General features: G+C 40.5%; 1 protein-coding gene across 2 annotated transcripts in view; it reads left to right on the top strand.

Annotated features, from left to right (window-relative positions):
- The first annotated feature begins 3,064 nt into the window (after window positions 1–3,064).
- Window positions 3,065–12,281, top strand: part of LOC137135929 (tetratricopeptide repeat protein 28-like) — a 155,679-nt gene continuing 146,462 nt past the window's right edge. For both annotated transcript variants that reach the window (XM_067520764.1, XM_067520763.1), the window contains exons 1-2: window positions 3,065–3,496; window positions 6,043–6,342. In XM_067520764.1, the coding sequence (XP_067376865.1) occupies window positions 3,467–3,496; window positions 6,043–6,342 (330 nt within the window). In that variant the 5' untranslated portion in view covers window positions 3,065–3,466. The remainder of the gene's footprint in view (window positions 3,497–6,042; window positions 6,343–12,281) is intronic.

The raw sequence follows: 12,281 nt of genomic DNA, 5'->3' as shown, positions 1-12,281 counted from the left end.
GTTTATTTGACAGTTAAAGTGTTTCATCAAACATGATTCATTACTGTTGATTAGTTTATCCCCCAAAAAAAGTATAAAGTTCAATATTAAATATACTGTTTACATGTTTATACATCACTTACAATAATCTAATACCATAAATAAGTATTTCTCTGCAACAGGCACTACTTTTAATACTTTAATGCTTTTAAGGTAAAAGGGTCTGAATCCTTCTTGCAACCCAATACGGGTATTCTGTGAACCGAGGTGTCTTATTTTGTCAGGTGGAGAAACGCCACAGAGAGCATGATGAAATGCACCTCACTGATTTAAAGCACAGTCATTGGGGCTCCTTTTCTGAAACCTTGCACCAAAAATAAACCAACAAACAAAATTAGTCCATTTGTGAACAGTCTTGGAAGTCGAAAATTCAAAAGGACAACACTCTTTTGTACAATTTGTTTATTTTCAATTAAATTACATATGAAGCTGTTTGTATACTTTATTGCATCATAAACTTACAGTTTCCCCATTATGATGTCGTAAATGTCATTAATTGCACCTATGCTTTTCCTGCTGTAAGAAGCCAAAATACCCAATAACAAGCTCTTTTCCTCAGTTTGTGGTGAATATGTCACTACTCACATCAAGGCCAAAGGCTACTAGATAAAGCTTTGTTACACCATCTGCTGGTGAAGAACTGCACATGCTAATTCCTGAGGAGGAGTTGCATCAGTCTGCCTCATTATACCTCATGTCTGCAGTCTCAGTCTTCAGAGGAAAAAATATCCCAGGTTTTTTTCCTTATACACATACCACAGGCCTCCCATTAAGGCTGTATTTAATTTGGGAAAATGTCACAGGACAACAGAGCAGAAGAGACAATAACATTTTATTGATTTCAAATATAAAATGTTCCTGTGCACTCAAAGTCATTGGTCAACCCCGCATCATCGAACTTTTAATACTAGCAGCAAATTCTGAAAAATTAAACTGTTGTCATCAGAGTAAAAGTGCTGCAGCACATCTGGACTTGAACTGAAAAAGGTGCCATCTATAAGATGAGGCACTTTAGTAACTTTTATTGGTGACCATGGTGGACAATATGTTTTTTGACTGACCACATCAAATCATAATTCTAACATTTTTTTAACGTTATAGTATGCAAACTTTTTCTATAAATATGCTCCAAAAATTATGATTAATGTGTAAAGGTGCATCCAAGCTTCCTGTGACACAGACTCAGTGAACAGCACTGCCATCAGTGAAGAGGTGAAGAGGTTTGCTATTCAAAGTTGTTGAGCGAGGCTCGACCTTTCAATTATTTCTGCTTGATACGAAATTCTTGGAGCATTCTCATTTTCTGTAACTTCATAATGAGCACTACCAAAAGTGCTCGGCAGAGTGTGGTAGAGGGTAACAGATCATAGCAGGGCAGGAAGAGGTAGGGTTTTGGCAAGAACGACAGGACTGACTAGGGCTAGTTAAAGTTGAATATCAAACTGTAGCTTTAAAAGTAGCTCTGCAAAAGTTTAGTCAGATATGTTGACATGGAGTGCAGGTCTTCTTAATCCCAAAGGATGACTCTGTTCCATTTAACTGTACCCATAAGCCATGATAGCTAGAATATACCTGAATAACCTGGAACCAGTAAAGCTAAACAGCCACATTATTAATCATGGTTGGTGTTTTTGACTGTTTCCCTGTGTTTCTCTAAACTTAATCTGAACCTAACTCATCACGTTTACAGTATGATGGTTACACTGATCCCTATGTTCACCTACACCAAAGCTTTGGAGACTAATATTTATGTAATTACTGCTGTAGTAATTCTAGATCTAGAAAAAACGTGTGCTCTCCCTGGTGGCTGTCAGAAGGAATAAACTCACTGGTCTGGATGCACCATATGAACTGGTGATGTTATTTTTTTTTTTACATGTGGCTTTATTAGGTGTAATAGATGTTTAGGGACCCACATCTTATACATGTAGATAGATTTGTCATTTTACTCTTGTGGTGAGCCAAATTTGCTAAACCACACCAGGAGACACAGTAAAAATGTATAAAACACTTGGTTATTTATACACCAAGCAGACAGAGCAAAATGACCATATGAATTTAGAATTGTGCTTTATTTTTGGGGAATTGGATGAATGAATGTCTGTTTGCACTGGTGGTACAGCTTTATGCTCCGGGCTGTGTAGCTGTCGCATGTCCCACTGTCTGCGACTTCCACTATATTTAACAGTGGACTCTGCTATGGCTGCTTGTTAATTTTGTCTTTCTCTATGGAGATGGGCAGATTGTGTTCAGTAGGTTTAGAGCTTTTGACCTAAACAGCTCCCTCCTGATACAGACACATTGAGGGTGGTTTGTGGGCAAGAAACCAAAACAGGGGAATAGTCAGGGAACAGCAGTAAATGATCTATGGGGACACCGCTATCGGTGACACATGGCACAGTCATCTGATTCATAAAAATACATACAATAAGGTGGTCGTTTGTGATCAGATGGTGGATTTACGCAATGGTGGCAAATTATTATTCTCAGTTAGGCTGGTGCTAGAGTCACATCTGGTAGACCTAAGCCTTACTGCTGTGTTAAGCCGGGCTGACACTGTACAGATTTACTCAATTTTAGATTTTTGACTTGACTGACTTTTAATATAAACCTGCTGTAGACTAATGTGCAGTGTGAGCAGGGTCCTTCAGGCAGATTTATCACCCAAATGCCCAACGATGCTCATCCCGAGGGTGAGCTTGTTTTAACATTAGTAGACTAACTTTAGTATTTTCCATGTGGTGGCTAAAGGGTGTATGAACTGGAAAACAGAGGCAATGTGCACATTTTCCAGCCATCCATATTGGTCAATTCGCCAGCTTGTTGTCTTTTTATTGTGGAAGTCATATTTTTCCCTTTTGAGGATGCAGCCATTTATATGTATATCTATATAATACTTACTTTTTGACTGAGCCCAGGTGCACCAATAACATGCAGCAGGCATGAGGGAGGTGCCCCCTTTTCACCCCCACCCCGTCCTCACAAACTCTATGGACGCCCACGAGTTAAAAGTTTAAACCTTGACTTTGAATTCCAACTAAGAAATAGTTTGTAGCTTGTCGGGAAAACAAACAGTGACACATCCTGCAAGTGTGCTGCTCTTCTCCTGGGACCTGGATACCTCCCGTATTCACAGCGGCCAGAAATCCGCTATGGCAACAGGGGAAAAAAGACCAGACAAAAAAAAAAAAAAAGGAAAAGATTTGACAACATGGCGCACTTTCCCTGAGAAAAGTTTGTCTTGAACGCCTCAGAGCTTCGTTTTTGTGGGTTTTCCTCGTCACTTAGCGACTCTTTCCCTACGAGGTGGACTTGTTGGCTCATTTTTGCACACCTCTGGATGAATAAAGAGTCGACACAAAGTCACGAAGCAGTGGGATGGGATGAGAGCGACCAGCCGTCGCACTAACCAACGCAGTCATACAGGATGGAGCAGCAGGCGACTCTGAAAGAAAAGGTAAACTGATTAAAACAACTGCTCTATACGCGCCCTTGCCAACTGCTGATTTTTGTATTTCTTTGCATTTTATAGCCCCCGCGAATAACACTTTCTCCTCGCGTCGTGCACAGGAAATACCAAATAAGCAGTACTGCAAAAACCTCGTAAAAGACCTCTATCGATTTTCCAGCCATGCAAACTGTACTGGGCTGCACGGTCAGTGTGTGGGGCTCTCCTCCTGGCACACGCAATAGCTAACTTAAATGTGATTTGAAGGTCGGTGGAAGATAATGCAGATTACAAAACGGGCTTGAAGCTTATTTTGAGGAACAGCGAAGCTGCAGTGGCAGTAGATTTGTGCGTATTTTCACGGCTAAATCCAAACACTTCCCCAACAAAGCTGCGCTTATAAGTGCAGTCCACAATATATTTCCCTTTTTAAGAGTTGATTTAATCTCTCTTCCTTCTCCCTCTTTATGATTAACTTGGTAGGGTGTCCTCTGTACCGGTAGGCTCTCATTATCTCCCACTCTCCACCCTTCCTGCCCCGAGCTGCCCACATACAGAGGACCCCCCCCCCCAGATGTGGTAGATGAGACAACACACAGTGGACCTTCCTGCTAAATAACTATGATTACTCCTGTCCCATCCAGTGCTCTGGGATGTGGTGAGATCAGATCAGTGTTGTGTTTGTTTGACTGGAAAATCGTCATGCCCCTGGGTCTTGGAGGCACCATCCTACTGTATAATAGATGCTTATCCTGATATTTCTTTGAGAGCGAGACTTTGACTGTCACCATGTGTCACAGTGCTGTCAACTGGGGTGTGGCAGTCTCTCCCTTAGTATCTTTGTATATTTCTGAGAGGTAATGTAAGTTACCTCTCCGTGGCGCAGACAGTCACAAAACCAGCAGTAAACATGTCTTTTAAACCCTCCGTACTCACATGCCATAGATTTACCTCTTGATAATGTTGCACCCCAGTGGATTTCTTTAGCAATGTACAGGTGTTGAATTGTCTGTTTAAGGTGCATTAAAGGTCCATTCAAACTGAAGCAGGAAGTCTATGTTGTCAAAAGAAAAGATTATCGTGTGGAGAAGACCTAAAAACAAAAAATAAAAAAAAGAGAAAGATGAAGGTCTGGATGCAGAAAGGTAACTGATTGCTACACCATTGTAACTTGATGTTGAATCTGCTAGATGCCCAGAGCACTCATGTCTGCTGCTTCTACTCCCTGGGCCTCTGGAAGTAATTACCAAGCCTGCCCTATCCCAGAATTCAGTCCGAGGAGGTGTGGTGAGAAAGAGGTATAATGGAAGCTGGCCCCAAAACATGCAGCCTGAGAGAGACTTTATGATTCACTAATACAAAAAACTGTCAAATGGATACGGGCACTCACCTACTTTGTCTATTACACCTTATTGTTTGGATGCATTTACAGAAGGACTTGAGTCAACATTAGAACAGGTCTTGCACTTAGATGGCTGCCATTTGGTTAGGAAGTTTAACAAGTGGGATATGAATGGAAGACATTCTATAATAATCATTCATAAATGCAGACAGGAAGTATTACCTAGTTGCAGGAAATGTATCGGTGTGATAAGCTTTTACACTATTGTTACTGGCTTTATTTGAAACTAAGCCGGATGCAGATGTCAACCCTTTAAGTTAAAACCTATCCAGTTTTAAACCTCAGTTAATGCGTCCATTTTTAAATCTATAGACAGTATTTCTTATTTATTTATTTTTGTCCTTTTTGGCTTGTCCGGTGAGTTCAGGGTCGCCACAGTGGATCATTTGGCACAGTTTTTATGCTGGGTGACCTTCCTGATGCAACGCTCCCAGTTTCTACCAGGCTCGAAACAGCCCTGTGTGGCTGTTGGGGGTTCGGTGTCTTGCCCAGGGGCACTTTGACATGTGGTCAGGAAGGGCGGAGCATAAGCCTCCGACCCTGAGACCGGTGGGCAGCCACTCTACTAACTAAGCTGCTGCCGCCCCAATTTATAGAAAGAATTACGACAATATATATCCCTAAAAGATAAATAGAGTTTTCATTTTCGTTGACATTTTTATGTTTTAAATATTTTAGGGCTGTGTGTCAGTTTGTCTTTAACAAGCTAAATTAAACATCTGCACCAGTGGCTTGAGACCACAATATATGGATCATATTTGCTGTGTTTTTTAGAAGTATTTTTTCAGCAGAGGTGGGGACTGACTTGTCAAAACAGACAAATCACAAGTGGAACAAATAACACCAACAATAGCTCCGTTAGTTTAGTGTCCCAGAAAGCTGTATTGCTGTGTTGTCACGCACAGTACCAGGCTCCTGGAGCTGCTTTGCCTGCTGTGACCTGTCACATTATCCATTTTCACATTGGATGTTATTGCTGTTCGTTTTAAAACATGTGCTGTGTCATATACAGTTTCAGAAAAAGCATGCATCAGTCCTTCCCAAATTAGCTACACGTTACAGCTATTGTGTATTCAATTTTTCATTCAGGGTTTTTGTTTTAATTGTTTCTGTAGCTGTTCATTTTTGCCCTCATTCTTCTCGGTCTCTCCAGTTTTCAGTTTTCGGCTTTCGGATAGCGGGCAGGCCAATCCGGAGTGTTTCTGGAGAAGATGCAGCCAGGTATGGTCTAAGCAAAGCCGAGTTCATGGAGAAAGTGCAGCAGAGCAATGAGGCATGTCAGCGTGGTGACTTCCAGTCGGCAGTTTACTTATACAGCGATGCTTTGCACGCTGATCCACAGAACTGCATTCTCTACAGTAACCGGTCGGCAGCTCTTCTCAAACTGGGACAACACCAGGCGGCTCTGGATGATGCTGAAAAGGCTTGTGAGCTTAATCCCAAGTGGCCAAAGGTAAGTGTGCGTTAACCGCATAACCTATGGCTGTGCGAAAACTGTGGATTGGATGTTGCAACAGTGTAATGAAAAGAGTTTTTCCCTGTGTGTACAAGTTATTAACTTGTCTCAATTGTACTAATAGTCAACGGCCAGCAATTGTAAATACACATTACAGTCAGTCAAGTTATGTTCTCTGATGCTGTGGCTTAGCAAATATGGTAGTTTTCCACGGACCACAGGGTCAGTGGTTCGATGCCCGGTTGTAGTGTCCTTTGGCAAGACACTGAACCCCAAGTTGCTTGCGGTGGGCCTGGTGAGCACATTACGTGTGTGTGAATGAGAAGCTACATTGCAAGCAGACGTTTACCAATTATAAGAAATTATCTGCATATATGAAATGAGGATACACTGCTTTTAAAACGTGTGAATAGCTAGTGTTTTTGTGAATATTATTTTGTGGCAAAAGTGGCATTTTGTCAGTATCAGTGCCAGTGTAGGTAATACCAGTACTGAATAGGGTGCTATCATAAAAGGTTCTTGTACTAGATGTGATTTTACAGCCATTATTTTTCTATATTCAGTTTAGAGTGTTTAAAATACCTCTCCTGGTGCACTCATCAATAGAAAGTTTTCTTGGGTCTTGTATTAGATCTTGTCCAGGCTGTGTGGACTAACCTGTGATAGATTTCACATTACTCAGCTGCAGAGATCACAAGGATACCAATTGCTCTCAGTGATAGAAATGCATTGATTTTCCGATTTAACGTGGAGAGATACTTTTGTCTTTTGGGAGAGTGATTGATGATAATGTGGTAGAGTCGTATTGATATTGATTGATTGATGATAATTTGTCGCTACTAGTGATGCATCAATGGCCACCTTTCCTTTGATCAGGCGTAGTGTTTTGGTACTGGCTTCTTATGCTCAGGTAGGTTCCAACTCCCTGATGTGTCATTACAGTAAAAACTGACATTGTGACTTTTATTATATAATTTAGTTTGCTTTCTGCATTGCATACTGAAGTTATAACTCTAAAAGGATAGTAAAATCCTCATGAATCTTTCAGAAAGTTTGTCCTTTTACCGCCTATTGTTTTCTATAGTTCTTCATGTTTGTTTTATTATTAATATACAGTTCATATCCAGCCATTACTTTAGATGTTTTTCAACATATTTTTCTCACATTTTTATTTTTGTTGTCTTCCTCTTGTCACATCTCTCTCTATAGCATCTGAGCATTAACACAGGATGCATTTAGCTCATTCGGGAGAGATTTCATAACGCTCCAAGCCCAGAGAAACCAACATATAATTGAAAATCACTGCAAAAATCATTCTCCTTTCTCCTCTTTATATGCTATCCAAGTACAATGAAGTCTTTGTGGTCTGACTGGGGGATGGTTGGCTTAATCTAGGCAGCGTAGCTCTGCTTATTCTTGGATTTACTGCCTGACAGCTTTGACTCTCACGCTGAAGTTTGTGTCAGTAGACTTGGTGTCGACGTATAGCCTGACCCTTGTATTTTATTTGGTAACACGAGACAAAGGGATTAATATGTCTGTGATATTGACAACTACACAGAGAGTTGCATGCTTTCATTTTAAATTCAGTCTCCTAAATCACCACTAGGGGTCAGTCTGGTCAAACAGGAAGGATGTTTTGTCTCCGACAGGACAAAAAGGCAATTTAATTTCCAGGATTCTTTTTTTACATTATGTGGGTTTAAGAAAAGCTTTATGGTCATCATGACAGGCTCTCATCTTTAGGGTAGAAATGTGCTTAAACGTGCATACACAGCCACAATGGAGAATTCTGGGGGAGGCTGGGTTTTCTACTTGATAAATGTGCTTTGGAGGTCAAGGTCACGACAAATTCATCCTCAAGTTATTTAAGATATGTCAGGCCAAATAGAAGTCAAGTATTCTATTTGGAGTTTGGTCATTTTGCATTTTCATATCCACCTTGTATAGCAAACATGAATGTGATATATATTAAAGCCTCTTTGTTGAGTCAGAGCTGACTCAAAGAATTGATTAGTAATCGTAGTTTTGACAGTGGCCTCAGGGAAAGAAGGGTTTGATGTTGTTCAGTCCATCTGCTACGCCTGGACCTGATCAAACCACGGGAGTGTACTGGCATTCTGATCCTATGTGAGTACATAATATCATCAATCATACCTCCCTATGACTGCACTTCAGGACTGGCCCGTCAAAGACTGACAGCCATGGTTTTGCTGCCCCAAGCACCAATGAGCAGCCCACCCTCCTGATGCCCACAGCCAGTCTGTGAAGGAAACCCCTGTCTAATCTGTCAGCTTTCCCTTCTGTAAGTGCCAGAAAACACATTGTGAACGAAGAAAGAAAATGTGTGGTTTAATGACCCAAGACAGCTTTAGGCCCTTTGTACCTCACCCTCTTACTGAATGCAAAAAGCTTAAATGAGAACAAAATAGGGTGTCATTTTGTAGACAAGGGGTGCACACTCGTGTGTGTCTTTTGACACATTGTTCCTGTGAGCCAGTTTGGGAGGGAAAATGAGCAAAATTTGTGGTGTATTGCAGCTTTGTTTCTTGTGCGCGATTAATTGTCAAGTACAAAAGGACACAGAGGGGAGCTTTTTGGTAGATGTGTGCCATTTCTGCATCTGTCTGCAGAGGGCATATTAAGATTCTAGGTTGCGCTGTTATACTCTTAGGTATATACGAGTGACTGAGACGACAATAGCCTTTCTAGATAGATTCCCTGTCTATTCTGCTCCTCCATCTGGTCCCACCTTCCAAACACGGCTGTTGCAGTGACATGTTAAACAAACAGCCCTTTCTGCTATCACTCCAATTCTGCCGCCTGAGCACTGACAGAAGAGTTCCCTGGAAACCAAAAGACAACTGGCACTGCAGTGTCAGGGGAAACATCTCTATCATTTGCATGTCTTCTGATTATACGTTATGATGGTGCCTACCAGGGGTATTCTGTCTCCTCATGTGTGAATTTCCAAAGTTGTCATAATTAAAACCCATCAGGCCTTGTTTCTCGGATGAGGCTGTAACACACTTTTTTAATTCATATCATTGCATGATTACATTTTTCTTTATCACTCACATAAACATGTGAATTTACATCCCGGTGGTGGATCCATTGGTTTAACTGGGACAATGAGTGTTTGCATTGGAAAAGGTCATAGTGTGTGGAGTGCTGAAAGGGGACTTTAATTACAGCAGCAGCATATCCAGTAATTGTGTGTGGAGTAGATGCTGACACCCCAGTGAGGAATAAAGCTTCTTTTTCCTGCAGTGCTGAGTGATGACACTGGCTTTCGCTGTTACTGTACACTGGGCTAGAAAGGAAAGAATTGTGTGTGTGATTTGAAGATCTCATCCTTTGCCACTCTCAGCGGCGCTCGGCTTTTCATGTGCATGCAAACCACTGGGGTGTAATGCTCCCCTGTTGGTATGACAGTCCGTTAAACTAGCTTTCATCTGATCTCGACGTGTGTAAAGAATAAAGAAACAGGCTTTTGATCACATGTGGAGAGTGGTTATAGCTCTCGTACCCTTTTTCTTGCTTTCATTCCCACTATCTAAAATATTTATCTCAAAACATCATAGTGACCTGTCCTGTTATTTTCATACATGCTGAATAGTGAACTGAAAACTTCATAGTGAAGCTTTATTAATAGGAATAACGTGTGTGTGAGAACATGTATTGTGGCATGTTAGATAGCGCTGAGCGCTCATTATTGTAGTATAGTTTGTATTCTTTAACATTGTTTTCTCTGAACTAGCCGCGCAGTGCCAAAGCTAAAAGCCGTCCTATACAGTGGCTTTTTAGCTTCAGACTGAGTCCATACTGATGAAATGTGGGGCATAACATTTAACGTTTCTAGTGAACAAATTCTTTGGTGACTTTTTTCTCTTCCATCATTGTGAGGTTGACTTGTTTAATTTAGACTGACATATTTCAGTGTTCATGACATTGAAACATTAAGGTGTTAGTAAGCATGAATTGCAGCTATTCTGTCGATGCCCTGACTTTTTATCTAGCACCATAATCAGGTCAGAATTTATTACTTTGTCCTTTTGCAGATGTTTGACTTTGTTTTTATTGTGGCCAGTGGAAATCTTATACTTAACATTGCAGTTTTGGCACTGTCACCGTGAGCTGTTTAGCATTCTGATGTTAGCATTTAAAGGACTAGTGCACCTTATTAAAGCCTCACAGAGCTGCTCACATTACTGTAATGTGATTTCATTGTTTTTTAAATGCTCCAGAGAAAATACATTTTCTTTCTAACAACCTGAACAAATTTTATTTTGCAAAATAAAAATGTATATAAATATAATAGAAATAGGACAAAATTAAACCAGCAGTAATATATGTATATATTTTCAGGCCACACTATGTATCAGTCAGATAATTACCACTCGATGCATATTTCTGATTTTGATTAAAAAGACTGAATGAAGCAGGCATCACCTTACATACCTACCTCAGTTATTCAAAAATAGTTACTAAATATGAATGTTTGTCATGAGAATACCAATAGATGGCAGGGGTTTATTATAACATTGTGCAGGGGAAGTTGCTCACCAGTCATTATGCTTAAATTAGATGTACTGCTTGGGTTGTTGTTAAAAATGAGGCGCAGGTTCCTACCATCTCGTGACTGTAAGTCTTTGAAGTAAGTGATGATAATGTTTCAAAATTTCAGAGGAGCTTAGACATTTGGAGTATTTATGAGGGCCATAACAAAGGTGTCCATATATGGTAAAGAAGAAAAATACATAAATTACAAAACATAAAAGTTATGAAAATGTGAAAAATTAGCTGGACAGAAGTAGAGTATATTTTGTAAATTAATCAGCAGTTTGGTGAGTTATAGGAATGTACTGTAATAACTTACTCTCTAAATGAGCTTGATACAGCTGTTGTGCAACTGTGCATGTTCAGTAGATCAAGGCAAGTTGGATTTGACCAAACTGCTCAAAAGAAACACAAGATGGAAAAGTCAACTTTGGTTTACACAGACAAATTGCTTGGTTGCTGGTTCACATCTTGCAGTTAATTAATGAATTTTTTTTATGTCACTGTTTGATCATCCTGAGTTTGGTGAACTCCTGAACAGCACAGCAGTGTTTAGTGTTCGAGGTTTAATGGATAGACACTTCTTATGACACTATGCATTCCCTGCTGTCTCCCTGCTTTAAAATCTGTACATTGGGTTAAAATCAAGTCCCCACCAGTTGCCCCTGTCCCACTGCTATGCTGCTGTTTTCCACCTTAGCTTCAGTGCTCACCATGGAGAGAGTAGAGTCATGAACCACTAATGAGAGGGTTCCGTTTTGCTTCTGCACAGCCGAGGCTTGAACTAATGAACAAATCAAATGAATGGCATGTAATTATAGGCCAGAAAGAGCAGGACGGACAGAGAATTGGCGCTAGCGGGCACAAACCTGAAATTATTTGTCTGGAAAATCTGTGAAATAAGCGGGAGCAGTTACGTTCTGTCTTTTTCCTTTAGAAGGCCGCTGTGGCTAAGCACCGGTGCACATATGTACGGGCCTTGATGGAGGGAAAGTGACCACACACATACACGAGTCTGCTGTTTTGATTTCAACAGCACTTTCTTGGCAGCTGTGTCAATTTCTTTGATGAGATGAGATGAAACTAATCCTGTGCTGTGCATTTACTTGGTATCCACAACACAATTTGGCTTCATCGAGGACATGAGATTTCTCCTTTTGGATTACTAATTTGTATCCTATGTGACAGTATTCGTAGTATGAAACATACATTTATTTGAGCTGCTGCTTCTTTATTTGAACCTGATGTATGTGATTTGCATTCCAAATCACATCTCGTTATCTCAGTCTAACAACTCCCTCACAATTAAACACGTCAACATCCAGCACAAGCCGCCAGAACCAGCTCACATCAACACTTTCGACAATGTGTTGTTT

This window comes from Channa argus, chromosome 11, assembly GCF_033026475.1.
Source record: "Channa argus isolate prfri chromosome 11, Channa argus male v1.0, whole genome shotgun sequence".
Classification (NCBI taxonomy): Eukaryota; Metazoa; Chordata; class Actinopteri; order Anabantiformes; family Channidae; genus Channa; species Channa argus.
This window is presented reverse-complemented; position numbering and strand designations above follow the sequence as displayed.